The 25,459-nt window shown below is 41.9% G+C and overlaps 1 protein-coding gene across 1 annotated transcript; it reads left to right on the forward strand.

The window, feature by feature from the left end:
* The first annotated feature begins 481 nt into the window (after positions 1 to 481).
* LOC134406653 (cytochrome P450 2J2-like) lies at positions 482 to 25,145 on the forward strand. Its single transcript, XM_063138174.1, has 9 exons — positions 482 to 699; positions 7,893 to 8,055; positions 10,436 to 10,585; positions 13,550 to 13,710; positions 15,048 to 15,224; positions 16,060 to 16,195; positions 22,287 to 22,474; positions 23,202 to 23,340; positions 24,578 to 25,145. Exons 1-9 carry the CDS (start codon positions 499 to 501, stop codon positions 24,751 to 24,753), a joined length of 1,491 nt encoding a protein of 496 aa, XP_062994244.1. The 5' UTR covers positions 482 to 498; the 3' UTR covers positions 24,754 to 25,145.
* Positions 25,146 to 25,459: the final 314 nt, after the last annotated feature.

Raw genomic sequence — 25,459 nt, forward strand, 5'->3', positions numbered from 1 at the left:
ACATAACAGTGCGAGCCACCTGGCCTGGGCTTTACCTGCTCATCGAGCCTGCTGTGTTCAGGTGCTGGCGAGGAGGATGCCCCATCACCAGTGATGAACTAAGATTCAACTGCTGGTTCTGTCAACTACTACACATAGAATGTAGCTGGGTGGTGAAACACTTTTGGCTTTCACTTCAGGCAGCAAAATGTTTTAGGTTAGCCATATGAATTTTAAAAAGACGAGCTTCTCCTCTCCCTTTCCCCTTCTTTTTAAAAATAACAAAAGAAAAAGCTCTGTTCTCCCTGGAGTTCCTAGTTGGGTGATATATATCATGCGTATTAGTGGGTGTGGTGAATTTGCCTCGAACATGTGAACTTTGTCCACTTTTCTTGCAGTAGCAGTAAAAAAAACACGTCAGCAGAGAGCGTGGGCGTAGTTTCTCTTGCTGGGTTTAGTTCCGTTTCCCTCTACAGACAGCAGTTTGTTCAGACCTGCCAAGACTAGTAGAGTGTGAAGATGCTGTTTCACTTACCTGCTGTCCTCCAAGGGGGTTTGTCTCTACAGGTAGTTCTGGTGTTCCTGGCTACCTTTCTACTCATTGCTGATTACATGAAACGGAGGCGCCCAAGGGATTTTCCTCCAGGGCCTGTGCCTCTTCCTTTTCTGGGCAATCTTCTGCATATTGATACCAAGAAACCTCATCTTGCTATACAAAAGGTAAGGATAAGAACAGGGGATTAGAGTTTGGTTGAAATTAATAGAAAGGTTTTGATGGTATGCCTAGTTTGGCAATGGAACTAATTGTCTAGGGATGAGCTTTTAAGGAAAAGGCTAGACAGCTATCTGGTGGGAATGTTCTAAAGCTGTAATTCCTGCACCAAGCTGGGGGGTGATCTGGATGGCCCACAAGGACCCCTTCAAGTCCCTGATTCTATGAAATCCCATCTTTACAAAGGAGAGCTCCTTCCCTCCACAGAGTTCCTCACAGGCTAGAAGAGTGGCTACTTTGGGTCTCCAAGGTGTAGATCCATTCACTTTGAAATAGCTTGAACTGCATAATCCAAAACTCTACACATACAAAGGTTTCTCGTATGTTATATTGACAAACACCATCATATTTACATGACATGGGTTGTTCTTGTTACTTTAATTTATATGCCTCTTTCCCCCAGGAATATGCTCAAAGAGGGTCAGATCCACAACTTCAGAATACACCAATGCAATAAACATTCTAATAACAATAATTGTGAATGTAAGAGTTGATCCAGAAGGGAATTCAGGTGTGAGGGGTGGACACAGAAATCTTGTACTGCCAATGGTATGTTCCTTTCACTGGCAGAAGGATAATTCTGGATCCAAGCCGATAGAATCAGTCAAAACAAACTATTTCCATAATAATGTTGTAGCCTTTTATCTCATTACAAAATAAGTGGTCTTCATCTGTAAAACATATTATCAATTGGTAACCTTTTATCAGTTGTTAAAGTACGTATATAATATAACTGGCAAGCAGATCTTCAAAAGTGCCAAGTGCAAGCAATAGCAAACAGATTTCTTGCAGCCTATGCCGGTGGATCTCTTTCATACCCCAGAGCATCCAAGAACAATGGAGACCAGGGTCAGGGACTTCCGTGATAAGTTAATGTAGGGTGACCATATGAAAAGGAGGACAGGGCTCCTGTATCTTTAACAGTTGTACTGAAAAGGGAATTTCTGCAGGTGTCATTTGTATTTTCAATAAACAAAAAACCTACAGTTTACAAAACAACGTTAAAGGCTCTACAGTTTTCAACCAAACTCCAAAAAGCAGGGAAATTGGGAGTTAAGGCTCACAGGCCTATAACGCCACGTCCCCCCCTAAGGAGGCAGAAAGTGCCAGTGAAATTCTCATTCTCCCAAAGCAGATATAAACCATGAGGACAGGATGGAGAATAGGATATGCAGAGGTGACTGTGGGGTTGTGGAAAACTGATGACGAACAACTTAGGGCCACCTACTTCTCTCTTTTTTTGTTTGTTTAGAGCAGCCCTTCCCCAACCTGGTGCCCTCCAAAGGTGTTGGACTACAACTCCCATCATTGCAAGTCTGTATGTCCCATGGTCAGGAAAGCTGGGACAGCAGGATAGGGAACGCTGTTCTATATCCTTACCAAATACAGGGGCTGTGCAGTATTTTTTTCTCACACACATCTCGCATAGAGCAGCACGATTGATAACAGAAGGGGCACTATTTGTTGGAGATGTAGAACCAGAGAAAGGGCTGGCACTTTCAGCTTTTAGTAAATACCCTGCCTTTCAAAGAACCAATTTTTTTTCTTAAAATGTGTTCATACAAAATATACTGTTCACTCCCCACAATCCCTCCACAATACATCATCTCATCAGAGTGACAGAGGAACAGAAAAGGATTAGTTTGGGTGTCTTGAACTCCTTTCAGATGAGATTAGTTTGCAATCCTATACCACTTGGGGGGAAGCCCTAGTAAAATCAGTGGCACTGGCTTTTGAGAAGACCTGTATAGGATCCAAGTATAAACCATCCTTCTCCAGCCTGGTACTCTCCAGATGTGAAGCGAATTTTGAAAAAAGAAAAGCCATTCCACCAACTAGAAGGACAGTGGGACAAGGTCCCACCACTGGTTTGAAGGGTAAGGGTCCCAATTCGGAGCTTTTAGTGAGCAAAAAAAATCATCGCCACCCAGAAATAGAAAGCAATTTTGAGCCAGAGAGGTTTTGCCCATTTTGGTACTTTGAACTGCCATCCTGCCCTCAATATTTTACAAATCTTCCTGAAACGCGCAGGGTATGTACAACCAGCAATTCTTTCTGACAGGTCTCCATTTCATAAAGATTGGTGAAACATTTTCCATTTTATGAACATCAGAATGACCCAGCCCCAATTTCGGCCTTAACATGGTGGAATGCTCTTTTCACTGATCTCCTATAACACAGGGAAACACTAGGGGTGTGCACGGACCCCCCGCTCCGCTTCACTTCCAGATCTGCGATTTGCGGATCAGCCCGCTTCACTCAGCCCCCGCTGTGCCCATGTTCGCTCCGCTCCGCTCGGAGCTCCGGATCCGGATCGGAGCTCCGTTTCCCCCCCGCCCATAGGCTTGCATTAAGCTAAAAAAGTATACAACTTTTTTTCTGTGAAAGTTAGAAACCTCAAGTTTGGCACCATGACACCTCATGGAGGTATACATACGCACGCCAAGACTCAAGGCAATCCCATCATCCCCTGATTTTTGGGGAATTTATGAAAATCGGGCACCCCATTTACACCCCTTTCCATAGCTCCGTCAATTTGCACGTTAGAAACCTCAAACTCGCCACCATGACAGCTTATCCAGGGATACACATGCACACCAAGACTCAAGGCAGTCCCATCATCCCCTGATTTTGGGGGAATTTATGAAAATCGAGCACCCCATTAACACCCCTTTCCATAGCTCCGTCAATTTGCACGTTAGAAACCTCAAACTCACCACCATGACAGCTTATCCAGGGATACACATGCACACCAAGACTCAAGGCAGTCCCATCATCCCCTGATTTTTGGGGAATTTATGAAAATCGGGCACCCCATTCACACCCCTTTCCATAGCTCTGTCAATTTGCACGTTAGAAACCTCAAACTCGCCACCATGACAGCTTATCCAGGGATACACATGCATGCCAAGACTCAAGGCAATCCCATCATCCCCTGATTTTTGGGGAATTTATGAAAATCGGGCACCCCATTCACACCCCTTTTGATAGCTCCGTCAATTTGCACGTTAGAAATCTCAAACTCGCCACCATGATAGCTTATCCAGGGATACACATGCACGCCCAGACTCAAGGCAGTCCCATCATCCCCTGTTTTTTGGCAGGGCTTAAACCTGCAGACATCTCAATGGGGCCATTTCAAAGGAAATCCCAACATGCCATGAATTGGGGAGTATGAATCTTCTTCCACACTTGAAAAATGGATTTGGAACTTCCAAAACTCCAATTGAGCGCAGGAAGGACAGCTTTCACATCCATTTGCTGTGTTCTGGGAGACCAGAAGGAAGGGTTGGACACAATTTTTGAACTAGACTGACTACGCTTGGGGCATGTCAACAGCCCACTCAAAATCCTCTCCTGGAATATTGCTGGATGGAAATCCAAATGTAGAGAACCAGATTTCCTAACATACCTTAACAACTTTGATGTGGTCTTGTGTCAGGAGACCTGGTGCGACAACCATATCTATGTAAATGGTTTTGTGTCCTATTGCCTCCCCGCATTGCCAAGCAAGGGCAAGGGCAGAGCCAGAGAGGGTTTAAGCATCCTGGTATCCTCTTCCCTTGACACCAGGATAAGAGAACTCCCTAAATACTCCTCATCCATTCAGGCTCTGGCCTTGGAATTGGGGGATGTTGGGCTGACCTTGCTAATATTTAATGTTTACTTTTCTCCAACAGCTTGTAAAGAGACTGTACAGGCCAGATGGCTTCAAGCCGAAGGCTTTTTCTTAGAGCAGTCAGCTAAATTCCCCTCAGCCTATTTTATAATTGCAGGTGATTTTAATGCAAGAACTGGGACTCATCTCCCGGACACTTCCAGGTGTGGTGGTCTATACACGCTGGGCAACAACAAACTTAGAGTTGGCCAACGTAACTCCAAAGACTCCTTTGTTAATCCTGCTGGAGTCTGTTTGCTTCAGTTTGTGTCCAGAAATGATTTATGTATTTTGAATGGTACCAGTGCTGATGACGCCTGGGGTGAATTTACCTATATTTCTTCTAGGGGAGCAAGCACAGTGGACTATATTTTAGTACACCCACAGCTTAAATCATGGGGATGCTACTTAAAAGTAGCAGTTCGCTCTGACAGTGATCATCTCCCACTGGAGCTCTCTCTTGACAACTTAGGCTCCTCAAAACTGTCCATACATCCCTGTCCCTCTCCTGGTTCTCTAAAAGTAAATTCTAACAGGATTAAATGGTCTCATAAAACTGGTATGGTTTTCAATAGGCTAATCAAATCTCCTTGTCTTTTGGATGTTATGGATTCAATTTCCATAACCGCCCCTCCTAAACAGGGCATTTTAGCTTTTGAAGAGTTTATACAGGTTTTGAGTGCCTCCCTTCAAAACTCTGCCAGCACAGTGATGCGCCCAAGAACCAGTAGGAACAAATGGTTTGACTGGGATTGCATTAATCTCCGGAGATGTATCCAAACTGCTTATTCTGCTTATCGCATGAGTAATGACGGTCAACTCCCACACTCGTATTTTGTGCTTAGGAAAGAATATAAGAAATTGTTACACCGCAAAAAGACTGAAGCAAACTGTGAATCATGGCAAATGTTGATAGCTGCTTCTGTAACGCGTAGCTGTAAAACTTTTTGGCAGCTTGTATCGGGCGCTCTAAGTAACAGGTGTTGTTTTTCGTGACAGCAGTGATACATTACCCCACCCCTATCTATCTTCCGCTGCCCCGGAATGGCCTCCGGTTGACTCTGCCACTGTGGAAGACTTAATTCATCAGCTTAAGCCTGGTAAGGCTCCCAGCCCTGATGGTATTCCATCAGAGCTGATTCAAAATAACATCAGCTGGTGGGCCCCATTGTTGGCCTCCCTATTTTCTTTAATTAATCAATCAGGTATTATTCCTGCCGCTTGGCTGAAAGCTTTTATAATTCCAATATACAAAAAGGGACGCAAAGATGATCCATCAAATTACCGCCCTATTTGTCTGTTATCGATAGTGGGGAAGATCTATGCCAGTTATTTAGGCCTCAAACTAAAGACATGGACCATTGAGCATGACATACTGGGTGTTGAGCAGATTGGTTTTAAACCCGGCTGTTCAACCCTTGACCACTGTTTGGTCTTGACTCACCTGGCTTACAGATATTCTGCCCCCAAAGGCAGCAAACTTTTTGCAGCCTTCATTGATTTAAAATCGGCTTTTGATTCTATATCACGCTCGTGTCTTTGGAACAAACTGGAACAGCTTTCTGTTGATAAGAGACTCTTGTTTCTGATTCAATCCCTCTATTATAACACCACTGCTCAGGTTCGGTGCAGCCCATCAGGTCATTACACAAAAGAGATTGCTGCATCATGTGGGGTTAGAGAAGGCTGTGTGCTCGCGCCTCTATTATTTAATTTGTATTTGTCAGACCTCCCCCGTGCCTTGGAGCCTTTACCATCCCACCCACCTAAGATACAGAGAACTAAAGTATCCCTACTTCTGTATGCAGACGATGCAGTTCTGGTCTCTCAGACCAGGGTGGGCCTCAAGAGATTGCTGTGCGGCTTTGCCAACTACTGTTCAGAAAACTTACTTTCTATTAATTATACAAAATCCAAGGTACTGGTGTTTTCCAAACGTAAGGTTAGATTTTCCTGGGCCATGGAGAACTCCAAGATCGAGCAAGTGGGCTCCTATAAATACTTGGGTATATGGTTCCATGAAACCATCTCTTGGAGAGAACAGGCAAAACACTCTAAGACTAAAGCTGAACAACACGTAGGTGCAATTACTCACTTCTTTTTCACAAGGGGAGGGAAATTCATTCCGGCAGCTGTCCAGGTTTTCAAGGCTAAAATCATCCCACAGATTTTATATGGGGCACCAATTTGGTTTCCGTGCTCTAAATCTTCCTTCAAGGGCACCCAGTCATCTTTTCTTAGGATGTTATTTGGTGTTCCCAAGTGTGTCTCTGGAGCTGCTCTTAAACTAGAAGTTGGTCTGAATTCCGTTAATTGCCTGGCCTGGATCCATGCTATCCATTTTTGGCTTCGCTGTAAGTTGGCACCTCCATCTATTTCTCTCGTATCTAAGATTCTGTTAGACCACTTCGAATCTCCTTGGTCAAAGGCCATGACAAGTAAAATCAAGTCAGTAGGCCTATCTCCCCAAATGCTATTATCAAGGGATTTAGTTAGTGCCAAATCACTAGTGAAACAGAGGCTGCTTGATATAGATATGCAAGTCCTTCAGAGTGCTGCACGGGGCCCATGTTCCCCCCTGTCCCTCGGACTATCAGCCTCTTTTTGTAAAGATGGGATGCCCTACCAGCGCTGGTTGACTATTCCTAAATACAGGAGAGCATTTTCATTAGCCAGACTTAATGTCCTTCCCTCCAAACTTTTGGATGGCAGATTTAATAAAATTCCAGTGCTCAACAGATGCTGCCCCTGCAACAATATTGAAGTGGAAACTGTATCTCATGTTTTACTGTTTTGTAGATTTTATCTAGGGGCTAGAAATGATCTTCTGTTCCCTATCTTACAATCTTTTCCTGGTCACCCAACTGAATTTTTAATGTCTCTTTTACTTTGTAGTACAGACAAATCAATCACAGAGCAAGTGGCCAAGTTTTTGAACCTGGCCATTTCTATTAGATCTTCTATGATCGCCTGTCTTTTTAATAGCTAATGGTATGTTCAGTTTGCTTGTATGTAATAATATGTATGTAAATGGTCTATTGACTACAATAAACTGTTTGTTGTTATGGTCACCCTAGTTAATGCTTAATCTCTTCCTGTGTGCTCTTGATGTCATTGCTGCCGTTTGTCTCCAGAGGTATACTACTTCTAAACATAGAGAATTCATTTTTAATCATTTGATATGCATATTCCACAAATTTGTCTGTTCTTTCCTAAAAGCCATCTAAACCTGTGGCAGGGAATTCCATGAGTAAATTCTTCTCAATGTAAATAAGTAATTCCTTTCATCTGTTTTGAAAGCTCCCTTGGAAATTGCGAATGTAGAATTCATAGGCTTTGTTCATATAGGTTTTCTTGAGACAAATATATTATTTGATGGTAATGAAAGTTACCCTTCCTGCATACAGACATTCTATGAGCAACAAATAGATATTAATCTGAAATGTATCCAGTTTTTTACATTCTTCCTTATCTTCCGTCCAGCTTAGAGAAAAATATGGCAATATCTTCAGCATACAGTTTGGAAACAAGCAATTTGTGGTTGTGAATGGGCTGCATCTAGTGAAGGAAGCCCTTGTCAATCAAGGGGAAAATTTTATAGATCGTCCAGAAGTTCCTCTCATGCATGAAGTATTTGGGTCATTTGGTGAGTTTCTTTTAATAAGATCCAATTCCTTGGATTTCTTTTTCCAGGTAACATGAATTGTGCAAACCTTTGGATTACCTTCCCCAACCTGGTGCACTCCAAATGTGTTCAACGAGAACTCCCACCATCCCCAGCTGGTATGGGCTGCCAATTGGGTATGATCTGAGTTGTAGTTCAACTTATAATTCTTGGACTATAGAGATGGTGAAAGATTGCACAATAGCAATTATTATCCTTTGTCTAAACATTTAATTTCTTATGCAATAGTCCTGGAAATCCAAAAATTTCACACTTGCTTTCACACTTGCCATTTTTTTATAGACTTGCCAATATTGTGTAAATGGAACTCCCCTACTGCAATGGGATGACCTCCCTTGCTCTTCATCCCCACCCCCTCCAACCACCATACCTCCCCAAACTGTGCTCAGGAAGGTTCCCCAACCCCAAATAGCAGATTTTTATAGCAGGAAAGCAGAAAGGGAATTGTCCCTCTCCTGGTTCCACTGATGGAAGCAGCTCCATCATTAGGGATGAGAACGTCCATCCATTTCAGTTTCTCATTAATCCAATCCCAAATGTATTCCAAAAGTTGAGATATTTTTTCAGTTTTAAGTTGCTAGTCCAGAAGTTGTTAGATTGTCCAGAAGTTTTTTGAATTTTTTAAAAAAATGTTTGCACATTTCTCCTAATACATTGGAGAACTCCACTGCAAAATTCAAAGAAGTGCAAATTTTGGATAACTGACTTTTGCTTTGCATATTGGTTCAACAGTGTAAAATGAGGTAAGTTTGCATTAAAATGTGAGCCAAATGAATCTCTCCGCTATCCCTAGCATCAGTGGGGAAAACTGAGGTCCATCCTTTGTTCCTTAATGGGAGAAGCATGGTGGAACATGGGCTTTGCATGCATAAGGTCACGGCACCCTCCTGCCACTACCACGGCTGCTAATGGAGTCCCTCATGCACCCAGCCACCTTTTTTTTTACCTGGCAATGGCAGTGTATATTTCTCCTTCTTCTCTGGCCAGTCCAACAGTACCCATCTGCAGGGCCTATGTACAATATGAAAAGTAATTTTTAACAGACATTTTTAGTAGCAGTAATCTGAACCATACAGATGGTCCCCTTACAGCAGAGCGGGGCGCTCAGCCAATGAGGGCACAGACATGACATAAAGATTGCCCAACTTTGGTTGTGTGTGAGGTGTCACAGTGACTACAAACTTGGCAATGGCACTACTTTTTGTGGGCAGCACTGGGTGAGCAAAGAGGAAGATGAGGAGGATGGCAGTACCTGGGGTAGGGATGGGTCCTTCTGTGTTTCTGGTGCCTTGGGAGCTGCCCACCCACACTGTCCTATGATGCCTGATTTGTTTAGAAACAATTCGTGGGGAATCTCAATTTTAATCCCACTGCCAGCTAATTGCAAGTGAGCCATACTTTAGCAGCACTAAGGAGGTTTACAGTGGCCCTGTTCAGACCACAAAATGGTTAACAGAATGTTTAACCATGGTTAATGGTGTCATCTGACAAATGTTTTACCTAATCATCTGCCCAGTTAACCACACTACTTAACCGCAAAAGGGATAAAGGCGTTGTCTGTAAGCATTCCGCATGTGGTTAGCATTAACCACAGCTGAACATGGTTAAGCTAAGCACAAAGCCCAGAGTGTCGTCTGAACCAGGCCACAGAATTATTTATTTATTTATTTATTTATTTAATTACATTTCTATACCGCCCAAGAGCCGAAGCTCTCTGGGCGGTACACAAAAATTAAAACCATAATAAAACAACCAACATGTTAAAAGCACAATTACAAAATACAGTATAAAAAGCACAACCAGGATAAAACCACGCAACATAATTGATATAAGATAAAAATACAGAGTTAGAACAGTAAAATTTAAATTTAAGTTAAAATTAAGTGTTAAAATACTGAGAGAATAAAAGGTCTTCAGCTGGCGACGAAAGCAGTACAGTGTAGGCGCCAGGCGGACCTCTCAAGCATTTCTGTCTACTCAGAAGTATTGATTTCAATGGCATTTACTTCTGGGTAAATGTATATAGGATTGCAGCTTTATAGTTTTAGAAAGAGTTTTTAAAAGATATGAATTATATGACCTTTTACCTATTCCCAGTTTCCAAAATGTATGAAATTAATTTAGCATAAATTAATTAAGCATTAAAAACCGATCTCAAGCATCAAAACACACAAAAAGCAGCAACAAAGAAGCAAAAGTAGCAGCAAAATCAGAATAGTCAGAGCAGAACGAAGGGCAACCAGATAAAATCCACTAACAAACTGTAATCTTCACAAAATTCCTTACAGACATGTGTCATGTAAGCCATCTTTCCAATGTAATGTCAACTCTTCCCATCTAGGACTGCTCAACTCCAACGGACTTCACTGGAAACAACAAAGACGATTTGCCTTATCAACGCTCAGAAACTTTGGTTTGGGCAAAAGAAGTTTAGAAGAACGAATACAGGAGGAGATTAGATACTTAATGGATTCAATTGAAGAGGAGAAAGGTAAGAACTCGTGTGGTGATGATGTTTCAGCAGCTAGTTTGTTTGTATGCAGAAGCTCAACAATATTTTAACTGGGTTAGTGCTCTAGCTCTGCCTGAGCTTGGACTACTCCATGAGTTGGTAAATGTCAGTTGAAAGCTTCACACAGATGCATATCCCTTGTGATGCATGGAACTTGGTTTGACCTGGAAAGTCATGTGGGAGAATTGGCTGGTGTGGAACTCCTTTTGTACCCTGAAGGCTATAGTTGCATCCAAAAGATTATGATGTGACCTCCTCCACCAACACCCTCGCAACATTCTGAGTAGGGCTGTGCACAGACACCCCCCCCAATCCGCTACTCATCCAGATCTGCAACTTCCAGATCGGGTCCGCTCCTCTCCACAGCGATCAGCCTATGGTCCGCTCTGCTTCACTGCGGAGCTCCGGATCCGAATCGGAGCTCCATGTTCCCCCCCCCCCCATAGACTTGCATTGAAATTCACAGGCCTATAACTTTTTTCTATTAATGTTAGAAACCTCAAAATTGGCACCATGGGAGCTTATCCATGTATCCACATTCCTGCCCAGTTGGAAGCAAATCCAAGCATCCACTGATTTGGGGGGAATTTTTGAAAATCCTAAACCCCATTTTCAGAAATTGGATTTACTCTGACATTTGTACTGATACAAACTTGAAAGTGGGCACCCTCACAGATGCCATCTAGATCCACATTCATGGCAAGCTTCAAGCAAATCCCATCATCCCTTGTATTTGCGATTTCCCCCCTTTTAACTCACCCCAATTTAAGTCCCATGCTAGAACTCCATCAGTTTTCACGTTAGAAACCTCAAAATCGGCACCATGAGAGCTTATCCATGTATCCACATTCATGCCCAGTTGGAAGGAAATCCAAGCATTCCCTACTTGGAGCGCAGAGAGGCAGGCAAAGATGTATGACTATGCCATAGATCTATGCGGAAGTAAGTCCCAGCAGATACCCCACCACAACAGCACCCAGGCAGAGGCGGGAAGGTAAGCATGCTGCAGACATTTCTGGGGGCACAATGAAGTGAGCCAAGGATTGTTTCAAAGCCAGTAATGCAAACCATCCCTGTGAGGCGGGAACAGCACAGAGAGATGCCTTTTCTTTTGCATCCCATAACTACGGGACTAGGAGGATAAGAGTAAAGCTTTGTGATCCTTACTTCAGAGTTGATTGACTGCACTGTGATCACAGCCATTAATAATGTTAATAATAGCAGTACTACTACTAATAAAATAGTAATAATAATAGTAACAACCACAACAATAAGGAGTTGAACCACAATGAAAGCCTGCCTGACTTCACTGAAGAGGGAAAGCCAGGAGAGCTTGGGCTATAGGGTGTATAATACATGTAATAAATAAATAAATAAACATAGGAGGGGTGGAATTAAAAGCAGCAGTGTTGCTGAATCACAACAACAAGAAGATTTTTTTTTGTTTTTTAAAAAAGGCTATGTCTGTCTTTTACCAGTAAGAGGAAAGTGTACCTGCCCAGGGGAAGGTGGAACTGTGCCAATTTGACTAGCCCTGTCTAGGTACCAGTCTTTCAGAAGCAACCACATACTTCAACTCATGAGAGGCATGTAGCTTCCACTGGTTAACCTTTGGAGGGTTCTGATGACCCTCCAAGGACAGGAGTGCACTGGGCACATCCACATGCCCTAGGGGTCCTCATCCCCTTGCACCACATCTATTCATTTGTTCACCAAGGTGGGTAGCAGTGCTGTGTTTCCTATCTGTTATTTATTTGCTTAGTATATGATTTAAGGTTGTGTTTGTGCATTTGGTGGGGCTACTGTTTCAAAACACACTGGGAAAAGTCCATTCAGAGACTTAAAAAGAAAAGTTTCCCAGTATCCCAAGTTACTAAGTATCCGGTTTTGCTTATCCCCCCTCCAACTTTGGGATTGGAGGATGCTTCATCAGGTGATCATGACTGGGAGTTGAATCTGCCTCTCAGCGCTATAAAAAAAGGTACCCCCTCCCGCCTTTTTTACCCTGTTTTTAAAAAAATTATAGCAAGCAAACCGCAGCATGAGAACTGCTGAAAATAGGCACAAATGACCCTCACCCACGACTCTCTAAGCACATTCAATTTCAAGGAGGTAGCTTGAAAAACACAAAAGTTATACACTAATCTTTTCCGCAATGTAATCCTATGCGGAAAATATCCAAAATGGCGGGCGGATCACTCTGCGTAAAAGCGAATTATTCGCTTTCGGTTGCTTCTCTTTGCCATGCTTTGCTAGCCACCCGATCCGCTTCTCCACCTCTAATGGAGGTGAAGCCCCCCCCCTGCTTCGCTATTGCTTCTCTGAACCTAATTCTGAGCACTGTGTTTTAAACTTTCATAGGCTTTTGTTAGCAAATAAAAAATATTTTTTAAATAAGTGAATTGATTTTTTTAAAAAATCATTCTACCAACAACAGTGGAAGGGGAATAAGACAACAACAATCTCCAAAATACGGGGGCTGTAGTATTTTTTATAAATGGTGGGCCCAAAGGGTGGCCAACACATGTTTCCAGGAACACTTTTGCACAACTGAGTGTTGTTGTTTTCTCTTTTTTTCTGTTAACTGCCTCTTTTCTCTCAGTCTTCCTGAAAGATTGCCCTCCTGCTGCAGAGTAATGGCTGAAGCATGCTGGGAGAAGTAGACCTTTTTTCTGTCTAAACATACATAGGATTTTGCCCTGAAATATAAAGGAGAAAGATGCTTTCTTGACAATGCAAATGTGCAGAATACCACATACATAACTCTTAACAGTACAGTCCTATACTATTCAAGTTTTAATTACTGGATTTGTTAATGCTTTAGTTAATGCTTCATTTTATTGAAACGTCCCACCTCTTCCCCTATGTTATATTTTTGTTAAATGAGACCCATAATAATAATAATGATTCTAATATTTCTTCTGCCATCTTTTTTCTCTCCAGGGCAACCGTTTGATCCTCACCTTCAGATTAATAATGCCGTTTCAAACATCATCTGTTCCATTACTTTTGGGGACCGCTTTGAATACCATGACAGTCATTTCCAGAAGTTATTACACTTGCTTGATGAGACACTGCAGCTTCACGCAACTATTTGGAGCCAGGTATGGAAACTCTGTTATCTAATGGTCAACCTCATCCAAATCTTTTTTCCACTGACTAAAACATTCTTCTCGCACATCTCTGATTGGTTTTCTTCAGACATTCTCTTTTTCCTATTGTGTCAGGTCCCCTATTCAGGGAATCAAGGGTGACAGTAAAGATGTATGGGTTAGAGTGTACATTTTCAATAAAGGACTGAGCACCCAAAAGATAAAAATTATGTGTTCTAGCACAGTTAAGGCTTCCAGGTGGGGAATCATGAGATCATGTATTCAAGAGGCAGCTGGACAACCATCTGTCAGGGATGTTTTAAGGTGGATTTTTGCATTGAGCAGGGGGCTGGTTGATGGCCTTATAGGCCCCTTCCAACTCTACTATTCTGTGATTCTATGCCAGAAGACAATTTTCTAACATGCTAACTTTCCACAGAGAAGAATTTTGATTTGGGGTGGGGTTGGGAGAAGTACCCTATACTGCCACTCTGCTCCCATTGTTTCTATTGCACCAGCAGCGCCCACTATGGGCACATCCTAAAGCAAAGTAGGAAATGAGTGGAAATGCTTTTGTCTGAAACAGGACAAATCAGTGGAGCTCCCCTCTACACCTGCCACATTCCAGACCTGCCACATTCTGGAAATAAGCATTTCAGCTCATTTCTGTTTGCTTAAAGAACTATTAGGGACATGATGCATTAGCAGTGAATACTGTCCAATTTTTACACAGGGTATATTCAAGCACTTCATCCTAGAATATTATGTAGCTATATAACAATGTACATTTTGAGCATGCTTATAAATTTCATAGAATCAAAGAATAGTAGAGCTGGAAGGGGTCAATAAGGCCGTTGAGTCCAACCCCCTGTCCAGCTGCCTCTTGAATGCCTCTAGTGTAGGAGAGCCCACGACCTCCCTAGGTAACAGGTTCCATTGTTGTACTGCCCTAACAGTCGGAATCTGGCTTCTATGCCAAGTAACTTCTATGCCCTGAATTCTGGGAGGATTGAGAAGAGATCCTCAAGCTCTGCAATTCATATTATAACAAAAGAGTTGTGAATTCACCATGGGGATACCATTTTAAGCAGCATCCCAGTGGTGACTATGATATGTGCTCAGTCACTAGTGCATACAATCCTTTCAAATGTGGCAGGATCTACACTACTGCTTTATAACAGTATTGACAACTGTTGGAGCCCAGGATACATTACATATACCATTTTCAATCCGCTTTCAAAGTGTTATATCCTGCTTGGTGTAGATCTGCCCTATGTTTTGCTAGGTTTAGTAGAGGCTCAATTCCCCCCTCTTAAACACAATATAATTGTAGTGTTTGTTTCCCACAGCTTTATGAAGCCTTTCCAGCCCTCATGAAACACTTACCAGGACCCCATCAGACCATTATTAAAAACTGGAGACAGTTCAAATCATTTGTGAGAGACATCATTGAAAAGCACAAGGAAGACCGGAACCCACTGGAACCCAGAGATTTCATTGATGCGTATCTAAATGAAATGGCCAAGGTAATTAACAAAATCAGGGGCAAAGTGGATTTAGTTGCTTGATTTTTAGGAGAAGACGACAGAGACACAATGTAAATAAAATGGTCAATTGATTTGTTCAAACAATCTCCCTCTCACAGTTTAAAACACACACTTCAGAATGCCTGGACAGGGCTGGAGTTCCCATTGATTCTGCAGGAATTCAGTCAAATGAGTGAGGGGTCTGTGCACATGAAATAGTGTTTTCCATGGGGTGGGATTTCTGCACTTGTCCACTGCCAATATTGCTGGAATCACAGCAGCATGTGAGTTAAATGCACGTGTGCATATCTTGCACGCTAGCTGGTGGTGTTGGGGGTTAACAACTCTCCATCTGCTAGTCTGTTGTGATAGTGTATACATGGCTGTTAATTTTGGTGTTTTGCAAGCTTGGAGCTTGTTCCCTTCCCTCATATTAAAAACTCAATGTATTCATTAGTAATTAATACACATTAGTAATGAATACGCACAAATTCTGGTGTGTTGTAGTTTAGCTGCATGTTCAAATTTATTTCAACATAAATTTTACAATGTGTCTGTTAGGGCAAGCAGTTGACATGGCAAGAAAAAAGCATCGCTCTAAAGGCATCTTCATTTACTTCTTCCAATCTTAATACAATCCCTCTGGGTGTTGAAGTCCATTTCAGGGATTATTGGGAGCCTTTTCTCTTCCTTCATACTTATTCCCAGCTTCAGCTGTTGATTTGATTGTACAAGATCCTGCAGAGAGATCTTGACTCACAATGTGTTCAAGTGACAGCTACAGTTGCATTTATACGGAAAGCTTCACATGCTGCTGAATATTCCTTTTTCTAAGGAGGACGTTGCTTCCAGTTTCCATGATGAAAGCCTCCTACACTCAACGATGGACCTGTTTTTTGCTGGAACTGAAACAACTTCCACAACGCTGCGCTGGGCTTTGCTGTACATGGCCATTCATCCAGAAATTCAAGGTAGGATAGCATTTTCTTCTTCTTTTCCCTTACTGTTTTTAAATGAATATAATGCTGTACTGTAATGTTTCTGTATTAAATGACTTTAGTCCCAATAATTACAGAAAATTTGCAATTTCTGTGCAGCATATAGAAGTCTGTCTTGGGGATTCAGGAGCTAAGATACATTGTTCCATCAACTGCATCAGTGATGATATTTTCTAAAGCTACCCGAACTCCTCATTGAAATACTTCTGGTGTCTCTATCTATAAAGCAGAAAGTATGTGTATATCACGTATGTCCCAAAATGTTTACCCACTTCCACATATGGTACTGCCTTAATGCTGTTCATGTAGACAGGTCTTTGTGTACATGGATCATAAAAAAATCTAAAAACATGAACTTTGGTATTTTAAACATTTTTAAAGAATTTAATAAAAATGTAGGTTTACACCTACAACTCCCAGCATGCCTTGGGTGGGAGGCCAGATTTATTGGCCTTTAGTGGCCATTTTGATCGCTAATGTCAGTCAACCCAATTCCACATAAAAGGAATCAAGCCACATAAATGGGCTGCATCCATTTGCAGTGCCTCCTCCCACCTGCTGTGTGTGAATTTAAAATCATAATCCACTTGGCACTTAAAAGCCATTAATGCAGTCACTAGGCAAGCCTGCCTGGGGAAAAGAAATCATAAAGCAGGGTGCTACAACTAAGAAGGCCTGCTCTCCCACCACACCTCAGATGTGTTCAAAGATTAACATGTTAGATTCTGATCCCGCCTATCCCCTCAGAATATAAGAGGGTCAAGCAAGAGGAATTTTTGTGTACGGAAGGACGACCTAATCCGGTTTGTTTATCTGTCGGAAGGCGGGTGACAGGCTTTGGGTTGTCAGCGTGCAAAAGAAACATCCCTCAAGTAATCTCCTGGAACTTCTAAAGATACAAGGCAGCAAGCCTATAAATTTTAGTTTAGTCTGAATAGAAAAATAACAGTGAACATTTGAAGCGGCTCATTTCAGATGGTGATTAATTACCTGATAAGAGGCCGGACGGAGAGCAGAGAAAGAAACCGAAAGTAGATTTACAAGCTAATTTGAACTGTACAAACTGTATAAAAGTTAACTGAATTGAAGTTTGATACCTTTGCAATGAAGCTGATTTGTTGAGAGCCCCAGTCCAGGCATTTTAAGGAAAAAAGGTTTGGATTAAAAAAACAAAGTTAAAAGCTAAAATTTCAAGATGGCGGGGAAAGCGAAGTTTTCAAACTATGTTTTTCTGTCTGCGATAGCCAACTTGATTTTTTTTTATCCAACACCACCATCTGCTGTCCATTTGAGAAATGACTAACTTCTGAACAGTATGTTACCATACTTATGCCTTTCCTGTTATTGGTGGTGCAAAGAAATGCTTATATTGTTCCATATTTTTTGGAGGAAATGCAAAATGCGTAAAGTTGCAAGATCTAAAAAGATACATCAGTTCCAGTACAAGAGGCTGGAAGTGACACTATGGCGTCTGCAGGCAAAAAGAAAATGGAGGACCAGCTACCCAGCGATGTTTTGCAGGGCACTTGGAGAGGCTGTTTGGATTCTCCGAGGGCAATGAAAGAAGACCAGTATCAGAAGATATGTGATCTGCTAGAACGGAAGATGAATGAGATTAGAGACAAGATAGAGGCTTCTGAAGTGAAATTGGAATCGAAAATAGAGAGCTGAACTGAAGGTTCAAAATAGAGAGCTGAACTGAAGGTTCAAACTCAGACTATGAAAGTGGAACTCACACAGGAAATTAGAAAAATAGACAGTGCCGTGCAGAAGGTGCAAGAAGAGGTCAAAACGGTTACAGCAAGAGTGGAAACATTGGAGATGAAGACAAACGCGACAACTTTGGCCTTGGAGCACGAACAGGACCGCTGGGCCTGGGTGGAGCTCCAATCAAAAGACAAAATTCTGCGACTTCACGCAGTAACTCAGGAAATTCAGGATGCGGAACTAAGAAGAGTGATAGTGAAAACTATTGCTGAAGGAGTACATGAGGATGAAGACTATGGCCATAGCTAGACCTAAGGTTTAACCCTGGATCGTCCAGGGGTGAAACCTGTTCATCTAGGTGACACACAGGGGATCCAGTGCTCAGGCAGGGGCGAACCCTGGATGATCCCAGGATAAACCTTAGGTCTAGCTGTGGCCTTAGTCGAAGATGAGTTTACAGAGTTTACAGAGTGAATTCGGGATATGCAAAAACAAGAGGATGGCCAGGAGATGTTTTGGTCCACTTCATCAGAAAGACAATGAGAGATAAAATCCTCCAGTGCCACTATGAAAATAAAATAAAAATCCAAGGAAAAGAAGTTATTCTACTGAAGGAAATACCAGTGACAATCCTTTGTAAATGTAAAGACTATGCTTTTCTAACTAAGGTTCTTAATGAGAAAAAGATAAGATTCAGATGGGAATTTCCGGAAGGAGTGATACTTATCTACAAGGAGGAGAGATTTAAGTTGAACTCCATACAAAAAGCAAGAAATTTTGTGGAAAAGCTTAAAGGAGAGCAGGATAACGATGCTGACGAAGGGGAAGGACCAAGCAAAGACAAACAAAACAATGGATCTTAAGCTCTTCTCATGTAACGTCAATGGCTTGAATGCTGTTTCAAAGAGAAACAAAATCTTTCACTATCTAAGAAAAAGTAAATATGATATTGTATGCCTACAAGAAACACATATTAAAAAGGGGGATATCAAATATTTGACCAACAAGAATTTGGGACTGGAATTTACTGCGGTGAGTACAAATAAGAAAAAATGGTCTAGTAATGTATATACAGCAACAGTGACAACCAGAATTGATTTTAGTTGATGAACAAGGATGTTATTTAGGGGTAAAAGTTGTGTTAGATGGTGTCTCAACACTGATCTTTGGAATATATGCCCCTAATGACAGCAAAGCAGAATTTTATGGAGGACTGCTGTCCAAGCTGACAGAGTTACATTTTGAGAACTGGTGTTTGATGGGAGATTGGAATGGAGTAATTTTACCACAGATGGACAGAGCATCAGAGAAGAATATAAAATGCAATCAAGGAAAACTGCCAAAAAGTTTTTTTTGATCTGATGGACAATTTAGGGTTGGTGGACGTATGGAGATTACGAAATGGCTTGGCCAAAGAATTCGCTTTTTTTTCCAGAAAGGCATAAATCCCACTCAAGAGTAGATATGGGGCCAGGTTACCTGAAGGAACGCCTCCTCCCATATGTACCTACCCGGACCTTAAGATCATCTACAGGGGCCCTTCTCCGTGAGCCCCTGCCAAAGGAAGTGAGGCAGGTGGCTACTAGGAGGAGGGCTTTCTCCGCTGTGGCACCCCGGTTGTGGAACGAGCTCCCCAGAGAGGTCTGCCTGGCGCCTACACTGTACTGCTTTCGTCGCCAGCTGAAGACCTTTTTATTCACTCAGTATTTTAACACTTAATTTTAACTCAAATTTAAATTTTACTGTTTTAACTCTGTATTTTAATCTTATATCAACTTTGCTGTGTGGTTTTATCCTGGTTGCGCTTTCGTAATTGGGTTTTAAACTGTGGGGTGTTTTACTGTGGTTTTAATTTTTGTGAACCGCCCAGAGAGCTTCGGCTATTGGGCGGTATAGAAATGTAATAAATAAATAATAATAATAAATAATAAATATGATTATGACAACTAAAGGATTGTTTATGAAAGTTAAGTAAATAGAGTTTTTACCTAAAGTTTTCTCAGACCCTTGGGGTGGCCATGTTGTCCTCCTTTTTGGTTTCCAAAATATGGTCACCCTATGAAAGGAGAGCACCTGGGGGCAGCTGGAGCAGAAGGGAAGGAGGTTGCAGCTCTGGGCCCGTCACTGACGGCAATGACCAAGCTACCCCTGAGCCAGTCAGCCAGCATCCTCTATGAGAGAGAGGGGTGGAAGTGGGGGATGAAACTAATTTAATATGTTTTAAAGTTACCTCACAGGCCTAGGACAGGCAGGGTTGTCGTGAGGGTGAGAGAGGAAAAAAGGAAATGAATTTAATTTGTTTAAAGGTTGACTCACAGGCCTAGCACCAGCCTGCTACTTTAAGATGATTACCTTGCAGACATATATCTTAGGCGTCCCAAGTAGAAGCTTTAAATTTGGCATGCTGATAGGTCTGGCTGCACAATGTACAAGAAAAATTAAAAACATTAAATTCTGGATTTTAAGTATTTTTAAAGAATTTAATAAAAATCTGAGGCTTATGCCTACAACTCCCAGCATGCCGTAGGTGGAACTTCCATTGCCACCAAACTATGACTCATGGTCATGAACAGTACAAATTGCTATTATTCCTTCAAGACATTACATAAATAAAATTTCTTCAGCAAGAGATATTAAAAATTGCTTCATGTTCTAAACACTATTCACAGACTTGAGCAATGAAGGGGGTATCAGCCAGTCCTTAATAAGATTCATTAAATAAAAAACCTACCGTTTACAAAACAACATTAAGGCTCTGCAGTTTTCAACCACGCACCAAAAAGCAGGGAAGTTGGGAGTTAAGGCTCACAAGCCTTAAGGCCACATCCTCCCGAAGGAGGCAGAAAGTGCCAGTGAAATTCTCATTCTCCTAAAGCAGATAATCCCTGAGGACAGGATGGAGAATATGATATACAGAGGGGACTGTGGGGTTGTGGAAAACTGATGACAAACAACTTAGGGCCACCTACTTCTCTTTTTTTGTTTAGAGCAGCCCTTCCCCAACCCGGTGCCCTCCAAAGGTGTGGGAGTACAACTCCCATAATTGCAAGTCAGTATGTCCCATGGTCAGGAATGCTGGGACATGTAGTCTCAAACATCTGGAGTGCTTCAAGTGATGATATACAAGATGATATGCAGAGGTGACTGTAGGGTTGTGGGAAACTGATGAACAATTTAGGTTCACCTACTTCTCTCTTTTTTTAGAGCATCTCCTCATGTTGAGAGTTGGAACCCAACATATCTGACGGGCACCAGGTTGGGGAATGCTTTTCTAGAGCAAGGGCAGGCAGAATGTAGATCTCCAGATGTTTTATGAGCTTCAGAAACTCATAAAAGTCCCTGTCAGCATGGGCAATGATCCGGAATGGTGTGAGTTGATGAACATTTTCCCCACACCTGATAGGTTAACTGTCCTAAATAAGAGACACACAGAGCCCCTACTGTATTGGTTCTGTGGGTGACCTATTTGAGCTACTTAACCCATTGCAGGTGTTTTAAAAAAGCCCCGCATAACAAGCTAGCTCATCATAGGCAGCTCAGCACACCTAAACACTACGGCTTCACATGTTGTGTTAACCCAAACATTTTCTATATCCGTAAAAGGAAATCAATTTGTATCTTTTGTGAACACCAGATTTAGATAGGAAGCCAGCTTCTGTTGAGGTTAAACTGAATAATCTGCATGTTTCAATCCAAGAATGATTTGAAAAAGGCTATTTGCTCCTTCCTGTTGCACACAAAAACAGAAAGCCATCATCTTATCTTTTACACACATACACCCTCTCTCTCTCTCTCTGCCAGGCATTCTTTCTCACATAAAAACACATGCACACACAACAAACTACATACAATTCACCTTGGGAAACCATTCTCATCCAAAAGTCTCAACTCTGTAGGGTGTCATCCATCCACACACCCAATCATATCTGTTAAGGCTCTAAATAAAAGTGATTGTAGGATTTATAGTTTTTGCTTCTGTTCTGTATATAGACTTCTTCTTAAAGCTCGCCACTCCCAGAAATTTGCACATCCTTTGACCTTGGAATCAGCCAAAAGGTCTCCCGTAGCTCCATCTCCTCTCCATGTTATCCTCACAACAGCAACACTTTGAAGTAGACTGGGCTGAGACTATGTGACTGATCCAAAGTCACCCAATGGGTTTCCATGGGCGAGTGGGCACTAGAACCATGATCTCCCGACTCCCAGTCCAACACCTTAGCCACTACACCACACTGGCTCTCTTCTGATGCAGGCCAAACTGTGTGTATGTGTGTGGCTCTCTATTTCTTAGAGAAGCCCTGCTTGCTGATAGTTGAGGTTTGTTTTTCTTGTAATGATTGCAAATGTTACTTTGTAGCAAGAGTCCAAACTGAAATAGACTCAGTGATTGGCCAGTCACGACAACCAGTGATGGACGACAGGGATCGCATGCCCTATACCAACGCAGTTATTCACGAAGTTCAAAGGATAAGCAACATTGTCCCTTTGAATGCACCACGAATGACAACAAATGACACAACCCTGGCTGGATTTCATTTGCCCAAAGTAAGTGTTCAAGAAACAGATGTAATCTTCATAATGCATCTCCCCTTAAGATGCCAAAACATTAAGACAGGAGTGTAACCATTGAGTCATATCAGACCATTCGGTTGTCACTGGTTGAGAAAAGCTTACTTGAGTGGTCTCCACTGTTTAGGGTCAGTGGGCACATTTGGATTTTTGAAAGAGTTGAGCACTCATGGAGGTTTATGGATCTATTACATGATGTTGACAATGAGGAGGATGTCTCCTGTGCAATCCCTGGAAATCCTGATCCTTTATGAACTTGTTTATACTAATGCTTATCCTGGCATTTAGAGCCAGGATAATGTGGAAAAAAGAGGATGGCACTGTCTTAATAGAAGTGAAAGGAGCATGCTTAGAGGGGAAGTATTCAATTTAAACGCCTCTCTGCCCATGTCATGCAGCCCATAACAATCATGTGTAAGAAAAGGAAGTACAAAGCCCTTGGTAAGCAACACGATTTCCCTTCATTGTAAAGACACTTTTTATATTAAAAATATAAAAGGTGACCAGAAGTTACAAAAATTGACCAGAAATTTCAAGAATTACTAAGTAATGATCAGAGGATCTCACAGTGAAAAATTCACCCTTCTTTGTGTGTCTGCAGATAAGAGTTGAAGGCTTACTACAGTTGTAGAATCTTTCATCAATATACTAAGGAGTTCCATGATACGTTAATCTACTTTCTTCTCTACTTTTTCTTTGGCAGGGGACCACGTTGATCCCCAGCTTGACATCAGTGCTGTTTGACAGTGAAGAATGGGAAACACCCAATGTATTTAATCCTGGCCATTTCCTGCAGAATGGTCAGTTCGGGAACAGGGAAGCATTCATGCCGTTTTCCACAGGTAAATAAAAACAAAGTGGTACTTCTCAAATTATTGCCTGCAACTGTGAGTACGTGAAGGCCCGAGTCCTCATCTCCTGCTCTCACCATGCCCAAGATGGCCCTCACTAATTCCTAGAGTTGGTGTTGCTTTTCCCCATTTTCAAACACACTTTTGCTTGTGGAACAGGAGCTCTGTCCTGTCTGGAACAGGAGTAACTCTGTATCCCTCTGCTAGCTGCATTATGAACTAAGCCACTTCCAAATGTAAAGAGAAAAGGGCAGAGGGGGATTTATACACTCAACCATATTACAAATTCTAAGTCGGGGAGAGTTTCCATTGAAGTTATCAGGAGCAGATAAACCCAAAATGGTGCCATCTTCCATTGCCCCCAAAGTTATGGAATTTCCTCTCCTAAGAGCCTAGTGCATCTTTTGGATGTATTTGGGAAATCTTTCCATTTGGCGTTTGCTGTACAGATGGGGTGCAGGATATTTTCACCTGACCTGCAACTGTTTGATGTTTTCCTAGCATTTTTGCAGCATTTCTAAAAGTAAGTAATTCTCTCCTAAGGCTTAGTTACTGGCAGTAATAACCTTCAGATAAAATATGCTGGTAGCTTTGGAATTTTGCCCCCTCCCTCTTGCCTTCGCCTCCACCAACCCCTAGACTGTGGCCTCCAAGAGCTTATCTGAAATGGAATTCAGCCCTGTGTCATTCACCATAGAAAAAACCCTCCGCTCACATCGAGCTTCATCCCACATATCTGTTTCCCTTGAATTATCCCATACAGCACTAGCTGTCAGTGTTGTTGTTGTTGCTACCAGGCGGCTAGATCCTTTGCATACCAGGAAATGGGTTTAAGGGGGGAAATGTAAAAAAATCATTAAAAAATCAAAGGATAACCCACTCTGATTCAAATTTTGTTTGCTTAAAGTTCTCTTTAATATCTATTACCGTACCAATTTTGATGTCTATCTTTAAAGCTGTCACAGATGTAAGAATTAGTTAATTTTTCTTCAAATCCTTCTCCTGTGCCCCAGTGGCTGCTCGGGTGATACACTCGAAAACTAGTAGCAAAATTGGGTGAATCTTTTGCCTTTATAGCACAATTAAAGCAGGATGCAGGGGAGTACTTCAAAATAAAAGCAGATTATGAGCTGGAAAACTTTGGATTCCTGTGCACGCAATTCGCAGTGATTGCACAGTATAACGCTGGTGTGATAAAGCTCATGGACACTTTGTTTCTCTCTAATAGGAAAGCGAGCATGTCTTGGAGAGCAGTTGGCTAGGATGGAACTCTTTCTTTTCTTCACCGCCCTAATTCAGAAGTTCACTTTCCAGGCTCCAAAGGATGTGACATTAAGTCTGGACTTCAGGGTGGGAATTACACTATCCCCACAGCCATACCGAATATGTGCATTCTCTCGCTAAGGGAAACCACACTACTCTGAAAAGAAGTGCAGCTTCATATCTGTATGCGTTAACCATTCCAAAGTATAGAAGAGCACTTACCCACTCTCGCTTTAATGTGTTGCCATCAGCATTACTAGAAGGGCGATTTAGTAAAATCCCGGTTAATGAACGGATATGTCCCTGTGGCACTGGAACAATAGAATCTGTCGAACATGTCATTTTGCATGTAACATGTATGAGGAATGCAGAAGGAAGCTAATCTTTCCATTATTAACAGCCTTTTCTGGATGTAACCCCACAACTTTGGTATTAATTTGTTTAAGGGATGTGTCCTCCCATATCTCTAAGTTTCTTGTGACCTCAATGCAAATTAGAAAAATAACGTTGCAATCCTCCTGAGAGAAGGAGCTTCGCAGAGCTGTATTTTGTTTTTATCTATCTTTTGTCTGTTTTATATTGATTTTGCTGGTCTGTGACCATAATAAATAATTTATTGATTGATTGATTGAAGTGGGGTTGGCTGATGATATCTCCTCCATTTCTGTTCTTGTAGCCCAGTTTCAAAACAATATTCACCATTGTTCTGTTATTATGCCTTGTCCCGTTTTAGTGCCTGGATTTGGGGCGTTCCCAAATGAGGCTTTATTGTGCAGCCACTATGGTTTCATTGCATGGGACTGGTGGATGGGGGAAGGGTTTAAATGACACCATGAGCCATTTGTAA

The sequence above is a fragment of the Elgaria multicarinata genome, chromosome 1, assembly GCF_023053635.1.
Source record: "Elgaria multicarinata webbii isolate HBS135686 ecotype San Diego chromosome 1, rElgMul1.1.pri, whole genome shotgun sequence".
NCBI classification, from domain to species: Eukaryota; Metazoa; Chordata; class Lepidosauria; order Squamata; family Anguidae; genus Elgaria; species Elgaria multicarinata.